Raw genomic sequence first — 19,327 nt, forward strand, 5'->3', positions numbered from 1 at the left:
TCTGCTTATGTGGTGCTGAGGAATCAAACCCAGGGCCTCAGGCATGCAAGGCAAGCACTCTACTACTGAGCCACCTTCCCAGCCCCTGTACGATTATTTTTATCTCACAGGGAATGTGTGATCACTTTTGCTACACTGTAGTTTGTAGTTTGTAGTTTGTTTCATGTGTTTATTAACTCACCTCACTGTAAAAAACTCACCTCACTGTAAAAAATCACACACGATGCCAGATGCTGGTGGCTCACAACTGTAATCCTAGCGACTCAGGAGGCTGAGATCTGAAGATTGAGGTTCAAAGCCAATGTAGGCAAAAGAGTATGTGAAATTGTTATCTATAGTTAACCACCAAAAAGCCAGAAGTAGAAGTATAGCTCAAGTGGTAGAGCATTAGCCTTGAGTAGAAAAGCTCAAGGAGCCAGGCACCGGTGGCTCATGCCTATAATCCTAACTTCTCTGGAGGCTGAGATCTGAGGATTGCCGTTCAAAGCAAGTCTGGGCAGGAAAAGTTGGTGAGACTCTTACCTCCAATAAACCACTAGAAAACCGGAAGTGGCGCTGTGGCTCAAGTGGTAGAGCCTTGAGCTGAAGAACTGAGGGACAGCGCCCAAGCCCAGAGTTCAAGCCCTGTGACCAAAAAAACCCCCAAAAAACTCAAGGATAGCACCTAGGCCCTGAGTTCACGCCCCAGTACTGGCACCAAGCACACACACACACACACACATGAAAAATGACAGATTATGGGACAGAGGAGTATAGATCATAAGATGGAAAGCTCCACCAGTAATACCCCCAAAATAGGCCGGGATGTGCGAGCGGCTCCGCACTGCCGCTGCCTGCTGTGCGTGGCGTGGAGACCCAGCGGCTGTGGAATGGGCACCAGCCTGGCGTTTGCCAGCCTGTGTGAGTGGGCTGGATGGTTCTCGGCACAGGCGTGGGTGGGTGCGGCTGGTGGCGTGTTCTGACAGGGCTCCGAGCTGAGGGAGGTTTTCCACAAAGGCAATGACACGTAGGCAGACAGAGTTTGTCTTGCACTCACATTGTCCCCTAATGGGACACACTTGCACAACTAGCGGAGCTGAGTCAGCTGCAGTGGTGTGTGATGGGTTTTAGGGAGGACATGCTCACACGTGCAGACTTGGCTTGTGGCACCCCCTTGCCAAGGTGCCTTCCACAAAAGTCCCAGAGTCCAAAGGCTCCTTTCCGGAAAGGGCTGCTGCCACGCACGTCTGCCCTGCGTACTTCACCTGTGACCTGCCCTTCTGGCCCTGCATCGCAGCCTGCCCCTGACCTGTCCCTCCCACATCTGACTGTGCACCCTTGGCCTATTTCCCCCAGGAGAGGGTCCTGAAAGGTGTGCCTCTGGTCTGCTTCCTACTCTCCTGCTTTCCTAGCACCTTCGAGGAGACACGCAACTTGGTTTAATGTTTTGCGTCACAGCATGAACGCTAAGCAGTGGAAAAGAAGAGGGCAGTGTGGTGAGGTGGCCCTCATCCTGACCTGTCCGGCTGACAGCCAGCTTCCTGTGTGAGCAGGGACACGCTGGGAAAGCTGGTGGCCTCCAGTCGGCAACACCCAGTGGGGCTCTGGGGCCTGGAGTCCAGTCTGCTGGAGCACTGTCCTTGTGAAAACCCCATTGAGAGGACGGGGCCCGCATCCAGGACCAGGGCTCCGTCCTGGCCACAGCTCCTGCTGGTGCTCCCAGGTCTCCCCGGCTTTGACTTTGGCTTTGTTCTGTCTTACAGCCCTTTGTCTTGACCTCTTCGGGTCAAAGCCAGGGTCAGGGTCAAAGCCCCGACAGGCAGCCACACGACCTCAGCATCGATATCTACAGCCGGACGCTGTTCTGGACGTGCGAGGCCACCAACACCATCAACGTCCTGCGGCTGGACGGGGATGCGATGGGCGTGGTGCTGCGGGGGGACCGCGACAAGCCGAGGGCCATCGCTGTCAACGCCGAGCGAGGGTAGGGCCGCTGGACTGGGCGGGCACTGTGGAGGAGCGCATCTATTCCTGTTCGTTTGTGCTGACCTGTGACTGCCAGTTGTCAGGAGCCTAGAGTGCCCCCCCCCCCCCCCCCCGGCATTCCAGCCATCAGCTCCCCGGAAGCCCAGGCTCAGCAGCCAGGCCAGCCTGGCTGAGCAGAGGGAGGCCCTAGGCGGGAAGGGAAGATTCTGAGAAGACAAGGTGGCAAAACTGTAAGGTGTGCACACCACAATCAGCTGAGAGAGAGAGAGAGAGAGAGAGAGTGTGTGTGTGTGTGTTTGTGTGTTTGCTGGTTTGCGGACTAAAAGAATCCTGTGCTCTGTCTTGCCTTTTTATTGCTTGAGACTGGTGCTCTATCACTTGAGCCACATCTCCGCTTCCAGCTTTTTGGTGGTTAATTGGAGATAAGACTTGTATGGACTTTCCTGGCCAGTCTGGCTTTAAACCATGATCCTCAGATTTCAGCCTCCTGAGTAGCAGCACCCGGTTCAGACTTCTCTTGTTTTGACCTTTAGTTATAGTTGCTAAGATCCAAAGCAGTGAGCTACCAAAGGGGCTCCCTTTGTCCTGAGGTTCTGGAGGGCCGTGACCTTGGGGGGGGGGAGGCCCTCTCCCTCTCAGCACTTGGCTGTCCTGTCTGCTTCTGGTGCCAGCCCTGGAGAGCCCAGAGCTGCCCAGATTCAGGGTGCGGACACTGCCGTGTCCCCACAGTCTCCCGGCGCCTGTCCTTCCCTCACTGCTGGCCATCCCCTGCCGCCCCCCAGGTACCTGTACTTCACCAACATGCAGGACCGGGCAGCCAAGATCGAGCGTGCCGCCCTGGATGGCACCGAGCGCGAGGTCCTCTTCACCACAGGCCTCATCCGCCCCGTGGCCCTTGTGGTAGACAACTCGCTGGGCAAGCTCTTTTGGGTGGACGCCGACCTAAAGCGTATTGAGAGCTGCGACCTGTCAGGTATGGCCCACTCTCTCGGCCTCCCCAGTGACCCCTGGGCAGCCCTGCAGGTGTGACTGCCCTGTGGGTACCTGGCTCTCCTTGTTGCCACTCAGGGCAACAGATGCTCCCTCGTCCAGGTCCTGCTGGCAACGTGCTGGGAGCCTTGTGTTAGGCATGACCTGGGCTCTGTGGTGGTCAGTGTGCTGGGGGCCTTGCATGTGTCCCGTATGAGCCTGGCCCTGGGTGATCAGGCTCCGGGTCCCACACAAGCCCTGGGACGTAGAGAAACAAGCCAGTGCTCAGAGACGCTGGGGTCCTACAGCTTTTCTTCTTAAGGGTGGGGGTAGCTGGGCACTGGTGGCTCATGTCTATAGTCCCGGCTACTCTGGAGGCTGATACATGAGGATTGTAATTCGAAGCCAGCCTGGACAGGAAAGTCTTGTGAGGGTCTTACCTCCAGTTAATGCCAAAAAGCCAGAAGTAGAGCTGTGGCTCAAGTGGTCGAGTCGCCTTGAGCAGAAAAGCTCAGGGACAGCACCCAGATCCTAAGTTCAATCCTTAGGACTGATTTTAAAGAAAAAAAGGGTTGGAGTGGAAAAGGGGGCATCTTGTTGGTTAAGGGTCAGTGACCAGGGACTGTATGACTCAGAAGCCAGTGTTGGTGGGCGCAGTCAGGCTCCAGCGGATCTGTGCCCGTGCCCCCGGCAGCATGGAAGCCCCCTAGCTCCCTTGTAGCTTTCTTTAAGCCTTTGACCCCTGACCCCACTGTTGAGGCCGGCTGTCACTCAGAGCCCTTTGTCCTGCCTGTAGGGGCCAACCGCCTGACCCTGGAGGACTCCAACATCGTGCAGCCTGTGGGCCTGACTGTGCTTGGCCGGCACCTCTACTGGGTCGACCGGCAGCAGCAGATGATCGAGCGCGTGGAGAAGACCACCGGGGACAAGCGGACTCGGGTGCAAGGCCGCGTCGCCCATCTCACTGGCATCCACGCTGTGGAGGAAGTCAGCCTGGAGGAGTTCTGTACGCCAGGGGTGGACAGCGATGTGGGGAGGGTGGCACCTGCTCAGACCTGGAGCCAGCCCCGGGCCATGCAAGACCCGTGTGTCCCTGCGAGGTGACAGTGTCACCAGCCAGGGCTCGGCCTCGAAGGCTTGCAGGTGTCCCAGGTCTCGGCAGTCATTTTCATATGCTGCCCAACAAAAGACCAAGTGTAGCATTGGTGTCTCATGCTGCCTGCAATCCTAGCTACTCAGGAGGCTGAGATCTAAGGTCCCTAGTTCAAAGCCAACCCAGGCAGAAAGGTCTGTAAGACTCTTACTTTCCAATTAGCCAGCAAAATATTAAAAGCGTAGCTGTGGCTCAAGTGGTAGAGCATCAAGATTGAGCAAGAAAGTCATTGGCCCTACTCTGTTGTGAGGCACACAGGCTGTATAGATTGATATGTTGCAGGCACAACAGGAGTTGGTGCCAATTGGGCAGTTTATGTTGAGTATAAAAATGCCCCCAGGTCCTGTTTGTGTTCATTTCTGTAATAGTAGGAATAAATTCTGTTGGCCTGTCAATAGATTGAGTAGTGCTGGGTTCCAGCACTACTCAAAGCCAGCCTGGGCAGGAAAAGTCTGTGAGACTCTTATCTCCAATAAACCACTCAGAAAACAGGAAGTGGTGCTGTGGCTCAAATGGTAGAGCGCTAGCCTTGAGCTGAAGAGCTGAGGGACAGTGCCCAGGCCCAGAGTTCAAGCCTCACTACTGACCAAAAAAAAAAAAAGAGAGAGAGAGATTAAGTAGTGAATTCCTCAGGGACCAGGCCCCCACAGAACCCCATCATTCTGAGAAGCAGAGCCTGATCCCTAACCCTGTCTTGTTTTGTCCCTGCAGCTGCTCACCCCTGTGCCCGGGACAATGGCGGCTGCTCCCACATCTGCATTGCCAAGGGGGACGGGACACCCCGGTGCTCATGCCCCGTCCACCTCGTGCTTTTGCAGAACCTGCTGACTTGTGGTGGTAGGTGTGACTCTTTCTGGGGAACTTTGGGCAAAGACCTAGTCCTCTACCTCCCAGCCCACTGTCCTGAATCCTTTCCAGCATCCAGTCTCCAAAGCCATTCATCTCTTACTCTCCATTGCTTCTGCTGTATAAATGAATCTGTGCTATGAGTTTTCCCCTACGAACTGCCTTCCCTGCATCCCACCAATCTGGATAAGTTGTATTTTCATTTGAAGGTAGTTCAAATGCTTTTGAGGTTCTCCGGAGATAGCTTCCCTATGTTATTTAGAATTGTTCTGTTTAATATGGCCCAGCTGGCTCTGTCACTGATTTCCAGGTTAGTTCCATGTGGGCTGAGAGTTTACTTTGTTTAGTTTTTATTTGTTCTAAGTTTATTCAGGGGTGCTTCATGGCTGAGCATGTAGTCTTGTCTTGGTGAGTATTCCATGTATCCTTGAGAAGAATGTGGATCTTGCTGTTGTTAGGTGGCATTTTCTAGAATCATTAGTTAGATCGACTTGATTGATAATCTGGTCAGTCGTCTGTGTTCTTCCTGGTTATCAGTTCCAGTTGTCTGTTAGTGACAAGGGTGCCTAATCTTCAGCTCTAGTGGTAGATTTGGTCCTTTTTTTCTTCTTCTTGTAGTTCTTTTGTTTTTCCTCTTCCTACCCTCTACACTCTTCTTCCTGTGGGGCACCTGGTGATGATGGTGGTAGGTAATTGAAACAGGGTCAGAGCTCCACGCTAGTGGCTCACAGCTGGAATCCGACCTACTCAGGAGGCTGAGATTTGAGGCTTGCCGTTTGAAGCCAACCTGAGTGGGAAAATCAGTGATACTCTTTATCTTCAGTTATGACACCCCCCCCCCCCCAAAACAAACATACAAACAAAAAAGCCAGAGGTGGAGCTGTGGCTCAAGAAGTAGTAGAGTGCTAACCTTAAATACTGAAGCTCAGGGATAGCACCCAGGTCTTTAGTGCAAGCCCCAGGATGGGGCTTGAAGAAAAACAAAACCACACACACACCCAAAAAAAAACAAAAAAAAACAACCAGCGTCAGAGGACCTGGATTCAGGCTCTGACTTCCCAGCTGGTCACTTGCCCTCTCTGAGTCTTTACTTCTTCCTCTATGAAATTGAGAGCATGCATCTGAGAGGTTGTTGTAGGAGCAGCAGAGCCTTCCCTGTGGTTGCTGGTGCCTGCCACACAGGAGTGCCGCGTGAGTGATGTCATGGAGGATGGCCGCCGTGACCAGCGTGTCGCCATGAACAGGCCCACAGGGCTTCTTGGCTCTTGGGTCCCCCCCCCCCCCCCCCCCCCGGTAGCCAGCTCCATGCTGCGCTCCTTTTGCCTCTAGTCTGTGAGCTTTGGGGCTCTGGCTTTACGCCCTCGCCCTACAACAGCCACAGACCCCAGCCCTGCTTGTGAGTGACACCTGTGCTTGGCTTTTACCTGGAGAGACGCCACAGCCCCAGGGGCTCAGCCAATAGACACTCACGGCTCCGTGTCCTCCTCACGGCCTGTCCCTCTAGAGCTTTCTCCACTGAGGTTTCTTCAGTGCCCAGTGACTCCGTCCGTGAGCAGAGGGAGACTTTGTGACTGCCCCTCCTGAGTTTCCAGGCTGGTCATCAAGTTCTACCCGGGGTTCATGCAGATCTGGGCCTCAGTCTGTTCATGTCCCACAGGTACTCAGGTGGCCTAAAGGAACAGGGACCATGGACAGCCCCTCACTGCCCAGCCCCGGGCCCCTCCACACACCACTCCGTGACCTTCTGTCCATCTCCCTCGGACCCCCGAGACCCCGTCCCACTGCCTGACACGTGTGTGCTTGTTGTACATACATAAAGTCTTCTGCGGCCACGTCCTTGACAGGTCCCTGTGAAGTCCATGGTGTCGGTGTTAGGGCCACACAACCAACACTCCTGTGTGAGCCCTGCCCTGGGTGTCCCCAGCTGGTCCCCATAGTCTGAGTCACTCCCCGGTCGGACCCTGTGGCATAGTGGCCCCGAGCGTCTTTCTTTTTGTGTGTATGTGTGTTAGTAGTAGGGCTTGAACTCTGGACCTGGGCGCTGTCCCTCAGCTCTTCAGCTCAAGGCTAGCACTCTACCACTTGAGCCACAGCGCCACTTCTGATTTTCTGGTGGTTCATTGGAGATCAGAGTCTCATGGATTTTCCTGCCCAGGCTGCCTTTGAATTGCGATCCTCAGATCTCAGCCTCTTGAGTAGCTAGGATGACAGGTGTGAGCCATCAGCGCCCGCTTTTTTTTTTTTTTTTTTTGTGGTTGGAGGGCCTGAACTCTGGGCCTGGGCACTGTCCCTCAGCCACAGGGCCACTTCCGGCTTTTTTTGCCTATGTGATGCTGAGGGCCTCATGCATGCGAGGCAAGCATTCTACCACTGAGCCATCTTTCCAGCCCCCTCTATTTTTTTCTTAAAGAATATAAAAACTTCCTTTTTAATCAAGTCCTGAAACATGGAACAGATTTCTTGAATACACTGTAAAATTTCCAATACATTGAGATAAATCCATGAGTCACCATACATACAGTACCCAGTAGGGAAAAATAAAATAGCAGCTTTACACAATCTTTGATACAGACACGGTCGCTTCCTCCCTCTGCCAAGTAGAGCACACCCCCTCAGCTGAGCCTGCAGCAGCTGATCATGCTAAGCGAAGAAAGGCGTTAGGAAGGACAGCTATGGGAAACCGCAAGTTGGAAGTGGTCCTCCAGCTTCATTTCCTCGGCTTATTGGGTAGTGAGCTGTGAGGTTCTGGTTCACGGATCATATCATGACTCTGTTGAACACCAAGATTCCTCCATGCAGATTCAGATGTCAAATGCGTTTTAGGGACAAGTGTGGGTATGTCCTTGGGTAACATAACATGCCTTTCATTAGTTGGTCCAGTTCTCCAAAACTCTGCCTCTTCACCAGGATTCTCCACTAACTTCTGTCAGGAACTTTTCTTCTGAAAGGGATCAACCAGCCTTCTGAAAGAAGAGTGACTTAGTTGAAGTTTCATGGCTCTAGGGGGTCCGCCCCCTCCGGGGAACCCTGCCCCTCCCGCCATCCGGGTCTAATTCCTTAGGGTGTCTTTTGCGAGATGAGGAAACCGAGGCTTTGGGTGGCCTCCAGTTCCCCAGGGATCTTAGCAGCTGAGGACACTGGGGTCCAGCCCCGGCCTGTCTGGCTCTGCCCCACCCTGCCCCTGCCCTCCAGCCCGGGCTGCTGCTGTCAGGGCAGGGCAGGGCCCTCTTTTGATTTTTAAATATACTGTTTTTGCTGTTTGTCAGGTTTTGTGCAGAGAGGCTGCCGTTTCCTAAGTGAGGTCACGAGCACATTTCTGGTCTTGGACAATGCCACCCCTTCCTTTGCTTTCCCCACTTCCCCCTCCCCGCCTTGCCCACAAGTTCCACAGGTCACTTTCCTCATAGCGGCGGCGTGACTGGGATTGTTCACCCTGCCTCCCTCCCCGTCTGTGCCCCCTTGAACTCCCCTGGAAAAACAAGCCACCACCACCACTAATAATAACAAGAAAAGAATCCCGTTTCCATTTCCTGGAGAGGGCAGGGCCTCCTTCTTCCTGACTGGGGGTCAGTGGTGCCAACTGAGGTGGGCATGGAGCCTGTGGGGGCAGAGCTCAGGTGTGGTGCCCGGCCACAGGCTGCTACACAGGCCCAGGGCTCCGGGTACCTGCTGACACTGGCCTGTCTTTCCTTGGCCAGGAGGTGTCTCTATTGGGTCCAGGGTGCTCTCTAAACAGGGGTCCCTTGGGGAGTCTTCTGGGTAGGTTCTGCTGTGATTGAGAGGTGGCATTGGCCGGGTGGGTGTGGTGTCAGCAGGGCCAGGGCAGTTGGGTAGCACAGCCATGTCTGTGCTGAGACGCTGGGAGGAAGTAGGAAGCGGAGCTGGGTAAGGGTAACAGAGAAAGCCGGGCTGCTGTTTCAGGCCACAGAGACAATAACACATTCTTCACAGCGAGGGCCCCTGAGGTGGAGAGGAATTCCCACTGCCTCCACCTCATGGGGCCTCCCTGGGACTCCTTCGCTGGGACAGGCTGCTCCACTCTAGGGCTCCTTGGCCTTTTCTCCTGTGTGGGTGCCAGCCGCCCTCTTCTTGGCCCCCCTGTCCCAGTGGGTGCCTTGGCTAATCGGGTGTGGCTAGGCTGTGGTGGGGTGATGGCTGTGAAGGCCAGGATACCCCTGAAAACGGCCTTACCACGCTCCGGTGCTGCACCTGAGGTCAGGAAGGCAGAGGGGATCCCCCCTCCAGCTTCCTGGAGCTGGAGGAGGGACTGGGGTGGGCAGGAGACCGCGCTGGGCAGCGTGCCCCGCCTCCCCCGCGTGACGTCCCTCCGTCCCTCCCACAGAGCCTCCCACCTGCTCCCCGGACCAGTTTGCGTGTGCCACGGGGGAGATCGACTGCATCCCCGGGGCCTGGCGCTGCGACGGCTTTCCCGAGTGCGATGACCAGAGCGACGAGGAGGGCTGCCCGGTGTGCTCGGCCGCCCAGTTCCCCTGCGCGCGCGGCCAGTGCGTGGACGTGCGCCTGCGCTGCGACGGCGAGGCCGACTGCCAGGACCGCTCCGACGAGGCCGACTGCGACGGTGAGCCGCGGCCTTCCCCGCGGCCGCCACCCCCCACGCCGCCGCCCACCAGTAGGGACTGGAGCTGGGTTTAGGTCTGCCATGCAAAGTGCTGCAGTCTGACCCCAGCCGCCCCAACAGCCAGGGGGGTGGTTGTCGGTCAGACTGAGACTCTGCCCTACCTGTGCACATGGGGCTGGCGATGTTGCAGAATCCCAAGGTAATGCCAGTAGTAAGCCAGGGACGTCCAAGACCCCCATTGTAAAAGGCAGTGCTGAGCTCCACCAAGCAGTTAAACCCAGGCTACCCACCTGGGCCCACCCTGACCAGCAGAGTCCTGCAGGCCACCACTTCTAGCCCCCAGTTGCTCTGGGCAAGGAGCGGGGAGGGAGGATCCTCTCTCCTGGCAGCTCCTCTTGCCACCTCTCCTTCCCCGGAACGTGGGGGCCTTGGGGTCAGGGCTGGCTGTCCTGGCTTTGTACAAACCTGTGCCAGGATCGGTACCAGACACACCTCCCCAGAGAATGGCGGGGCTTCTTGCCCACCCCACCTCTGGCAGGCCTCAGGGACGGGGACCTAGGTTTGCTGTGGCCACTCCTGGGCAGATCCTGGGAAAAGCTGTCCCTTTTTTTGGAGCCTGTTTGGTCCTCTGTGACCAGGTCTTGGATGAGGGCTGGGGGTGGGGCAGGGCGCGGGGACTGGCTGCCCTCTGGCCTCCCTAAACCTCACCTCCTTGCAGCTGTCTGCCTGCCCAACCAGTTCCGCTGTGCCAGCGGCCAGTGTGTCCTCATCAAGCAACAGTGCGACTCCTTCCCCGACTGCGTGGACGGCTCCGATGAGCTCATGTGCGGTGAGCTGGCTGTGGGCAGGGCTGGGGTCTGGGTCAGGTGGAGGAAAAGTCCAGGGGGGGGCGGGGCCTGTGGTGGGCGGAGATCTGGTGAGTTTGACCTTGGCCCTGCTCTGCAGTAGGATTTCCAGGGCTGACTTCCTGAGGAGGGAGATCCGTGCCCATGTGCGCACATACACACACTACTCTGCGCTGGTGACCCTGAGTGACCAGGCCTGTGTGTTAAAGGGTCCGGGACTAGTGGGCAGATGGCCAGGGCGGTCAGGGGACCGGTCCTGAAAGAGCCGAGTTCAGGCAGGAAGTGGTCGTGTGTGGCTCTGTATGGGATCCTGGCCCCTGCATGGGCTGAACAGGGACCCAGCTGAGAGCTCGGAGAGGGACATCCCGGTGTGGGGAGGGGGCCCCAAGGGACTCCCCAAGCCCTTTGACACCTTCATGCCATCTGGGGCCTGGGGCCAGGTAGAGTTAGGGGCTGCCGGCGTGTCCCGCCCCTGTGCCCGGCAGGCTCCCTGTCTGGCAGAGGCTCTGCTTGGGTCCACTGTCGGCCAGCGGGCCCCAGTGTCGGGGCGTGACCCTGCTGGCAGTTGTCCTCGCATTCCTTCTGGTTGGGCCTCTGGGAGGGCTGCATTTGGTCCCCTTGGGATCACTGCTCCGGGATGTGAAGTGCTTTTGCCAGCTGAGTCTGGAGCCCGGGCACGTCCTCCGCACTGTGGGGACCTTGGTGCCGGAACAGCCTGATGGGCAGCATCTCATCCCCAGCTCCAGGCCTTCCAGCCAAAGCTCAGTACACCACGTGTGGCCAGCCCAGGAGACTGGCCTCCAGACACCTGCAAGGGCCTGGGGCACCTGGACTGGCTGTAGGGAAGGAAGACAGGCCAGCCAGCCAGTCCTGAGGCTGGTGCCATCCCGGGCCCCTCCTGTCTCCCCCCCCCCCCCCCCCCCCCCCCCCCCCGGCACACAGCATTGCCCCACAGGACGGCCATTCCTTTGGGGGGGTCAACGTTGGCTGTCGCTTCTTCCTGTCCTCAGAAATCACCAAGCCATCGTCCGACGACATCCCAGCCCACAGCAGCGCCATTGGGCCAGTCATCGGCATCCTGCTCTCCATCTTTGTCCTGGGAGGGGTCTATTTTGTGTGCCAGCGGGTGGTGTGCCAGCGCTACGCCGGCGCCAATGGGCCCTTCCCGCACGAGTACGTCAGCGGAACCCCCCACGTGCCCCTCAACTTCATAGCTCCTGGAGGCTCCCAGCACGGCCCCTTCACAGGTGAGGGGCCACGACTTCGGAGGGCCTGTGGCGGCGGCGGCAGCAGCGGCGGGGCTAGTCATCAGAGCCAAGCACTGGGGCGCCCCTACCAGCTGATGCGTCTCTTACACAGGGGTGCAGGCTGTCAGGAGCCGGGGCCGGGGGGGCCCCCACAAAGTTGCACATTGTCGTTGGGCTTTATATCCTTTCCGTCCACCCCAAGATGGGGTCAGCTGGTGCTGTGCCCTGTGGGTATTCTTTTTTCCCCAGGGCTGCCCACCCTCGGCTCCTCTCTCCTGTCTGGTTTTCCTCCCTGGGCCTGCCTCTGGCTGAGGGTCTGCTGGGGCCCTGATGTCCGGAAGCCAGTGTGACCCAGTGCTTCCAGAGTTTCTCAGGGCCTCCTGGAAGCCCATGGCAGTGCCAGCCTGCGTCACTGTGCCAGGACTTCCCAGAGACCGGGCCCCTGCTGGAGCCTGGCGTGCTCTGAGGCCCTGCACTGGGTCCAATCCTCGGGGGAGGTGCTGCGTGTCCGAAGCTCCTATTGGCTGTGGTCAGAGAGGCCAGCAGGAGGGGACTGGCGTCTGACATCCAGGCTGACATGCGTACCCATCTGTCCTTCCCATCCCTGCCCCCCCCCCCAGGCATTTCCTGCAGCAAGTCCATGATGAGCTCCGTGAGCCTGGTGGGGGGCCGGGGGGGCATGTCCCTCTACGACCGGAACCACGTGACCGGGGCCTCGTCCAGCAGCTCATCCAGCACGAAGGCCACGCTGTACCCACCGGTGAGCGGGGCTGTAAGGCCCAGGAGGGTGGGTGAGTGGGTCGGGTTGCTTGGGTGTCTCTGCTCAGTGTCCCCTCAGCTCATGGAAAGAGGATAGCTTCCCTCCTCACACACACTTCTGGGTGGCTCGTCGGCGCATTACCTTCTGTGTAGATAAAGGGCAGTCCTGCACAGTAGCTGGTCAGGAATGCACGTGGACGTGTTCACCCAGCCCCACCTCCGGGGGTGTCTTGTGGTCAGCGTGGTCTCTTGCTCCACACGGTGGGCTGCTCTGCAGCCCCGCCCCCTCACCGCTGCCCTCCTGGCCTGCCTGGCCTTCGCAAGCTCCCCTCCCTGCCCCCCAGGACCACTCTGAACCCCCACCCTGGCCGTGCAGATTTGCTGAAGAGGAATCTGTATCCCATAGGACAGACAAGCCACACCGCAATCTTTGTGGCCACGGTCTGTGACGTGAGCCTTCAAGGGTCACCCCGCCACACGCTACAGTAAAAGGATTAGCCAGTGAGGGACGCTCCTGGGTCCCCTGAGGGAACTCCCAAGGCTGGCTGTGGGAGCCCCGTCTCTCAGTGTGAAAGAGCCCAGCCCCCGGGTGTCCTCGCTGTACTACGTGAATCTGGGTACAGCAACCCCACTGCCCCTCCCCCAGGGGGTCCATCTTCTGCCAAGTCCCAGGTCCCCAGGATGCCTGAACCACACAGGCACCAAGCACAGGGACGCGCTGGCTCTTCCGGTGCACAGACTCACAGTACAGGTTAGCTGTCCACCTCAGGTGCCGTGACAGGTTAACCAGCAGCGCGGAGCCAGGGCAACGAGGACAGTGTCCTGCAGCGAGCCCATGAATGTGCTCTGTCTCCTGAAGGCGTCCAGACGAACGCTAGCATTTCTGGGCTGCGGTTGACCACAAAACCACCCAGACACAGTGCTGCCCGGGAACTGCGCACTGGCTGGCTGAGGGCACAGCTCGGGGTGCTCGAACCCCATCCTTCCTGCAGCTTAGACTCTTGACCGCAGCCCTTGAGCTCGCCCTGGGTCCCTCCAGCCTCCCCCACCCTGCCAGGCTGCTCTGCACATCTCTTTTCCAGTCTCCTTATCACCCCTGACCTCGGTGGCAGGCTTGGGTGGAGGGGACTTGGAGGTTTTTATCTCTGGGTAGCAGGACAGGAACTGAAATTTCTAGAAGCTATTTTTAGGGGCACGGGAAACACAGAGTTCAGCTAGAGTTCAGACTATCCCCTTTCTTCTCGGTCCCCACATAACCAGCTAGTAGCATCAACCCTCCCCCCACTCCCGCCTCTCATCCCCTCGACTAAGGCCTGGCTCCTCCAGCTTCAGATAGAGCCCTCTACAGTCGAGTCTCTACAGAGGACTTGCAGCGTTTTCATCCTCCCACTGAGAAACTCAAGATTGCTCAGAGACCTGAGTTCAGGCCCCAGGACCATCACGAGAGAGAGGGAGGGGGAGGGGGAGGGGGAGAGGGAGAAAGGGAGAGAGAAAGTGAGGGAGAGAAAGAGAAAGGGAGAGGGAGAGAAGGAGAGAGGGAGAGAAGGAGAGAGGGAGAGAGAGTCTCCAAAGTGTCGCTTTGATGCTGCCCTTTGCTCTGAACCGTCCCAGGTTCTTTCGTGGGAAGTTGGAGTCTTGTAAACTTGAGCTGTGAGCTTCCTTTCCTCTGCCTCCTGAATAGCTAGGCTGACAGGTGAGAGCCACCACGCCCGGCTCCATCTTCTTTTATGCCAGCTAAGAACTTTTGGGGTGTGCTCAAAAAAGCCTTCCCTCTGAACATGAAGCACAGTTCTCGCCCCATTCTGTCGTATTTCCCCTTGACTTGGGGTTTCATATTGAAGGTTTGGGTTTTTCTCCCATGAAATTGGATGTAGTGAGTGAGGCAGGAACCCCATTTTCTTTACTGGAGATTCAGCTGACTTAATAGTCAGGAGTCCAGCCAGGAGATAGAAACCACAAGGTCATTTAAGGAGAGAAAATTCCTTGTGTTACCCTCCTAAGAGGAATGGGACACCCGGGACCCGGGAACGCAGACACTGGAAGCAGTGAGGCAGGAAGAGCGGATGGCCGGAGCGGAGCGAGGGCGGCCACAGCCCGCAGCCCGCAGCCCTCAGCCCGCTCCCCGGCCTGTTTGCAGAGGGCGTAGGCCGGGCTCCCAGGCAGCCAAGGAGTCAGTGCTGTGCTGCACTGGCTGCACTGGCGGAGCGTGCCAGAATGCTGTCATGGTGTTAGGAAAGCCATCTCAACAACACCTCCTGGAGTTGAGGCATCTATGCCCAGCCCCAGAAGGGGTTGGCAGACCTCGGAGGCTGCCTTGGGAGGGGGACAAAAAGAGAAGCAGGTCTGGGGGCGGGGAAGGTGGCTCCGCGGTAGAGCGCTTGCCTCGCACGCATGAGGCCCTAGGTTCGATTCCTCAGTACCACATAAACAGAAAAGGCCAGAAGTGGCCCCGTGGCTCAAGTGGTAGAGCCTTGAGCTGAAGAGCTGAGGGACAGCGCCCAGGCCCAGAGTTCAGGCCCCATGACCGACCAAAAAAAAATAAAAAATAAATAAAAAGAGAGGCAGGTCCATCAGGTTGATAGTCTGTACCACGGCCTGGGTGTGTGCAGCGGCAGGAGCTCCTTTTAGCTCCCATCCCTCCAGTGTCACGCCCGCCACGTTAGGGGTTGACTCCCATGAACCTCCATGCTGGCTTTTAGGGTCACAGGGGCCTTCCCCAGACCAAGGGGCAGGGAGGTGCCACCTGTAAAGAAAGAGACCTAACGAGAATGGCTGAGCAGCTTGGAAACTGGGTCTTGGTCGCATATAGAGCTGGGGAAGCAGAGGCCCAGGGAGGTGAGATGATCAAATAGAACCTTCCAAGGGTCTCTTAGGCATGGAAGGTGCTCCCTTTGACCCTCCCTCTGGCTGTGTCTTTATAGGATGGCCATAGGGGACCCACGTGAGCCCTGCTTACCCGGAAGCCTCAGAGTGGATGGGGGTGCTGGGCATGGCAGTTTTCAGGCCAGGCACAGCTGGGGAGCTGTCAGGGTGGCATGCCCCCAGCCTTAGAGTGCATGGCCCGCCGCAGATTTATCCTCCTCCTACAGCCCAGGAGAAATAGCCATCAGAGGGGCCCTTTCCCTAGCAGGAGGGCTGTAGCCTCCCTTCAGTGTCCTGTGTATGGGTCAGGGCACAGGCCAGGGATGTGGCTCTAGAATGTGATCATGATAAGGACATGGTTCGAGAGCAAGATCCTCAGGAAGATGCGGTTCTAGAACGATGTGTGCTGGGGACGTGGTTCTAGAGTGAGATCTGGTTGGGGGCATTTTAGAGTGGGACCATGATGTCAAGGTCGCAACAAGGATGTGGTTCTAGCCACTGGTGGCTCACGCCTGTAACCTTAGCTACTCAGGAGGCTGAGATCTGAGGATCACAGTTCTTTTTTTTTTTTTTTGGGTCCGGTTGCGGGCCTGAACTCTGGGCCTGGGCGCTGTCCCTCAGCTCTTCAGCTCACGGCGAGCCCTCTACCACTTGAGCCACAGCACCACTTCCGGCTTTTTTCCTTTTTGCTTATGTGGTGCTGGGGAATCGAACCCAGGGCTTCATGCATGCAAGGCAAGCACTCTACCACTGAGCCACCTTCCCAGCCCGAGGATCACAGTTCAAAGCCAGCCCGGGCAAGAAAGTCTGTGAGACTCTTAATCTCCAGTAAACCACCAGAAAACCAGAAGTGGCACTGTGGCTCAAGTGGTAGAACACTAGCCTTGAGCTGAAGAGCTGAGGGACAGCGCCCAGACCCAGAGTTCAAACCCCACAACCAAAAAAAACCAAACACAAAAAACAAGGATGTGGTTCCAGTGTGATCCTGAGGAGGACCGAGGTTCGAGGGCAAGGTCATGGTGGGGATGATTCCAGAGTGAGATCCTGACGGGGACATGGTTCTAAAGTGAGGTTAGAATGGAGGTGTGGGTCCAGAGCCAGGTTTTGGGCAATGGAAGGAAAGGCACTGGAGGGAAAGCATAACTAGCAGGCAGTTGCTGAGGGCCTGGAGAGGCACTTACAAGCTGGAACACCGTGGGGCATCATGGGGGGACAGGGCCGTGGGGGGGGGGGGCTGGTGCAGGAGGAGTCCAGGGCCTCATGAAGTCCTGCCTAGCAGGGAGAGGCAAGGCTCCTGAGCGGGGCACCTCTGCTTCCCACGCTTCCAACCCCTTGACCTCCAGGTAGATGCCGCTGCCTCACCTCGCCCCCCTAGCCTCCTGGCTCTGGAGGGGCCTGGGAAATATGCATCCAGGACAGAGCCCCCTGTCCTTTATTTAAATCTCCGGGTAGGCAGACAGGTGGAGGGACTGGAGTGACCCCTGCTTTCTGCCTTCAGATCCTGAACCCGCCGCCATCCCCGGCCACAGACCCCTCCCTGTACAACATGGACACGTTCTACTCTTCAAACATTCCTGCCACCACCAGACCATACAGGTAAGACCCAACGCCCCCCCCCCCCCCCCCTCCACCCCCCAACCAACCACCAGGAACTTCTGAGGTGGTGCTGGCTGCCATCTAGTGGTGCTCTCTATGAACTGCAGCTTCAGGCTTTGCCTGCCCCTTTCTCCCCCCCCCCCCCCCCCCCCCCATGGGATCACCTCTTGCTCAGGGACCTGCAGTGGCTTCCTACTGCTGTGGCATCACCTCCAGCCTCTCCTGCCCACCTTTGGCTGTCACAGCAAACCCTGTCTGTCCCTGTCTCCAGAATCATCTTATCCATGCCAGGCCCAGTGTCCTCTCGCACTTGGTGCCTTGGTTCTGGGGTCCCACCTTGGTAAGACATCTGGCTTCCCTTCCACCTGCAGTGGCCAGGCCCTGGAGGTAGGTGTGGCCGCTGTGCCCGCGTGGGATCCTCCCTGTTGGGATGCAGTCACCACCCTGGACTCGGGCTGCACTGGGTTAGATAGCTTTAATTCAAGGTGGGCCTGTGCAGCCTCCCGCAGCCACAGGAGTAACCTGGTGGCCAGCAGTGGCCAGCCACTTCCTTCCGGCGTGCACTGACTGTTCTAGTAGCCTCCCTGCAGTATCTCTTAAGGAATGGGGCCGTTCCACTCCCTCCTGGGTATCAGTGAGAAATGGAAGCACTGGGCTAGGAACCCTGCTGCCTGAGCTCACCCAGGCAAGGTCTGTATACTGTGAAGGCAGCCATTGCCTGGGGCTCAGCCCTTGCCAGGACCTGCTGGTTGGGGGTGGTACAAGCCCCACCCCCCCACTGCTGATGTGGGGGTCATGGGGCCAAGAGAAGGTGAGATGTCTCTAGAGCTTGCTAAGGGAACAAGCAACTTCCAGGGCCACAGTGCATGGCCGGCCGGGCTTCCTCGAAGCGCTTTCTCCCCCCCTGCAGGCCCTACGTCATTCGAGGCATGGCACCCCCTACCACCCCCTGCAGCACGGATGTGTGTGACAGCGATTACAGTGCCAGCCGCTGGAAGGCCAGCAAGTACTACCTGGACTTGAACTCAGACTCAGACCCCTACCCACCCCCACCCACGCCGCACAGCCAGTACCTGTCCGCCGAGGACAGCTGCCCGCCCTCCCCCGCCACGGAGCGGAGCTACTGTCACCTCTTCCCACCCCCGCCGTCCCCCTGCACAGACTCATCCTGACCTCGGCTGGCCCACCGGCCTCGCTGCGCCCTGTAAATATTTTTAAATATGAACAAAGAAAAAATATATTTTATGATTAAAAAATAAATATAATTGGGATTTAAAAACACACACACGAGCCATGTGAGCAGTGTTGGGGGTGGGCGGCGGGGAGAGCTTTGTACAGTGGAGAAAAATATTTATAAACCTCTCTTTTTTTAAAAACCTAACTGCCATTCTTTTGTGCCCTGTGTGCATTCACGTTGCGAACAAAACCTGACCCCTGGGCAGCCACCGTGTGCGTGTCCCCTCTGTGTCCCTCTGCCAGGTCCCCAGGGGCCACATCACCCACAGGCACCGTCTCGAGTCGCCCTCAGTCCCCTAGCATGGAGGAGACACCTTTTGGTTGGTTGGTTGGTTTTTGCCACTGGCTCCTGCCAGACCCGTTCGGAGGTGCTGGGGTGGCCCCAAGCCTGCAGGCCGCTGCCACGGTGAGGGTCATCTCTGTGGACCTCCTGAGCTGGGCACCCGCACCTCTGCCAGGCTGGCTGGGCCTGGTGATCTGCTCATCAGCTGCTGTGCCTGGGACACACTGTGAGGCGCTCACTGAGGCACGCGCCTCGCCTGCATCTCGGGGTCCCTGGGAGCACCCTGAGTTTGTTCTGCCCAGCCACGCCACAAGGGGTGGGGAAGGAGTGGCCAGGCTGCTGGGTCTGCATGGGCTGGGAAGGGTTGAGTCACCAGCGGCTCCCGGGCCCGTGCCTCCCTACCCCCCCCCCCCATACTCTGGGGCTGCCCTGACAGAGCCAGGCTAGGGCGCCCTCTGGAGGCCAGCTTTCCCCTCTGCACCCTTTCCTGCTCATAAACCACCTATGTGGTAAAGCCAGTATCAGCCTTCAGTAGGTACTGCATGCCCTGTCCTGTCCTGTCCTGTCCTGTCCTGTCCCATAGGGCCTGTACACTGATCCTTAGTTTTTTCCACTCAAGGCTGGTGTTTTACCACTTAAGCCACACCTCCACCTCCAGCTTTTAGCTGGTTCATTGGAGATAAGAGTCTCACAGACTTTCCTGCCCAGGCTGGCTTTGAATCTCAGCCTCTTGAGTGGCTAGGATGACATGTGTGAGCCATCGGCACCCAGCATTTTTGGTTTTGTGCTGGTACTGGGGCTTGAACTTAGGACCTCACTCTCTCACTTGACTTTTTTTGTTAAAAGGCTGACACTTGCGGCTGGGAAGGTAACTTACTGGTAGAGTGCTTGCCTTGCATGCATGAGTCCCTGGGTTCGATTCCTCAGCACCACATAGCAGAAAAAAGCCGGAAGTGGTGCTGTGGCTCAAGTGGTAGAGCACTAGTG

General features: G+C 57.6%; 1 protein-coding gene across 1 annotated transcript in view; it reads left to right on the forward strand.

Annotated features, from left to right (window-relative positions):
- The window catches only part of Lrp5 (LDL receptor related protein 5), a 92,221-nt gene extending 74,025 nt beyond the window's left edge, over positions 1-18,196 (forward strand). The window contains exons 14-23 of the mRNA XM_042675944.1: positions 1,743-1,963; positions 2,748-2,938; positions 3,731-3,940; positions 4,799-4,924; positions 9,276-9,512; positions 10,231-10,341; positions 11,368-11,604; positions 12,225-12,364; positions 16,724-16,821; positions 17,732-18,196. Of these exons, the coding sequence (XP_042531878.1) occupies positions 1,743-1,963; positions 2,748-2,938; positions 3,731-3,940; positions 4,799-4,924; positions 9,276-9,512; positions 10,231-10,341; positions 11,368-11,604; positions 12,225-12,364; positions 16,724-16,821; positions 17,732-17,993 (1,833 nt within the window). The 3' untranslated portion in view covers positions 17,994-18,196. The remainder of the gene's footprint in view (positions 1-1,742; positions 1,964-2,747; positions 2,939-3,730; positions 3,941-4,798; positions 4,925-9,275; positions 9,513-10,230; positions 10,342-11,367; positions 11,605-12,224; positions 12,365-16,723; positions 16,822-17,731) is intronic.
- Positions 18,197-19,327: the final 1,131 nt, after the last annotated feature.

Source organism: Dipodomys spectabilis, unplaced genomic scaffold, assembly GCF_019054845.1.
Source record: "Dipodomys spectabilis isolate Male_0828 unplaced genomic scaffold, ASM1905484v1 ptg000030l, whole genome shotgun sequence".
In the NCBI taxonomy this organism is placed as follows: domain Eukaryota; kingdom Metazoa; phylum Chordata; class Mammalia; order Rodentia; family Heteromyidae; genus Dipodomys; species Dipodomys spectabilis.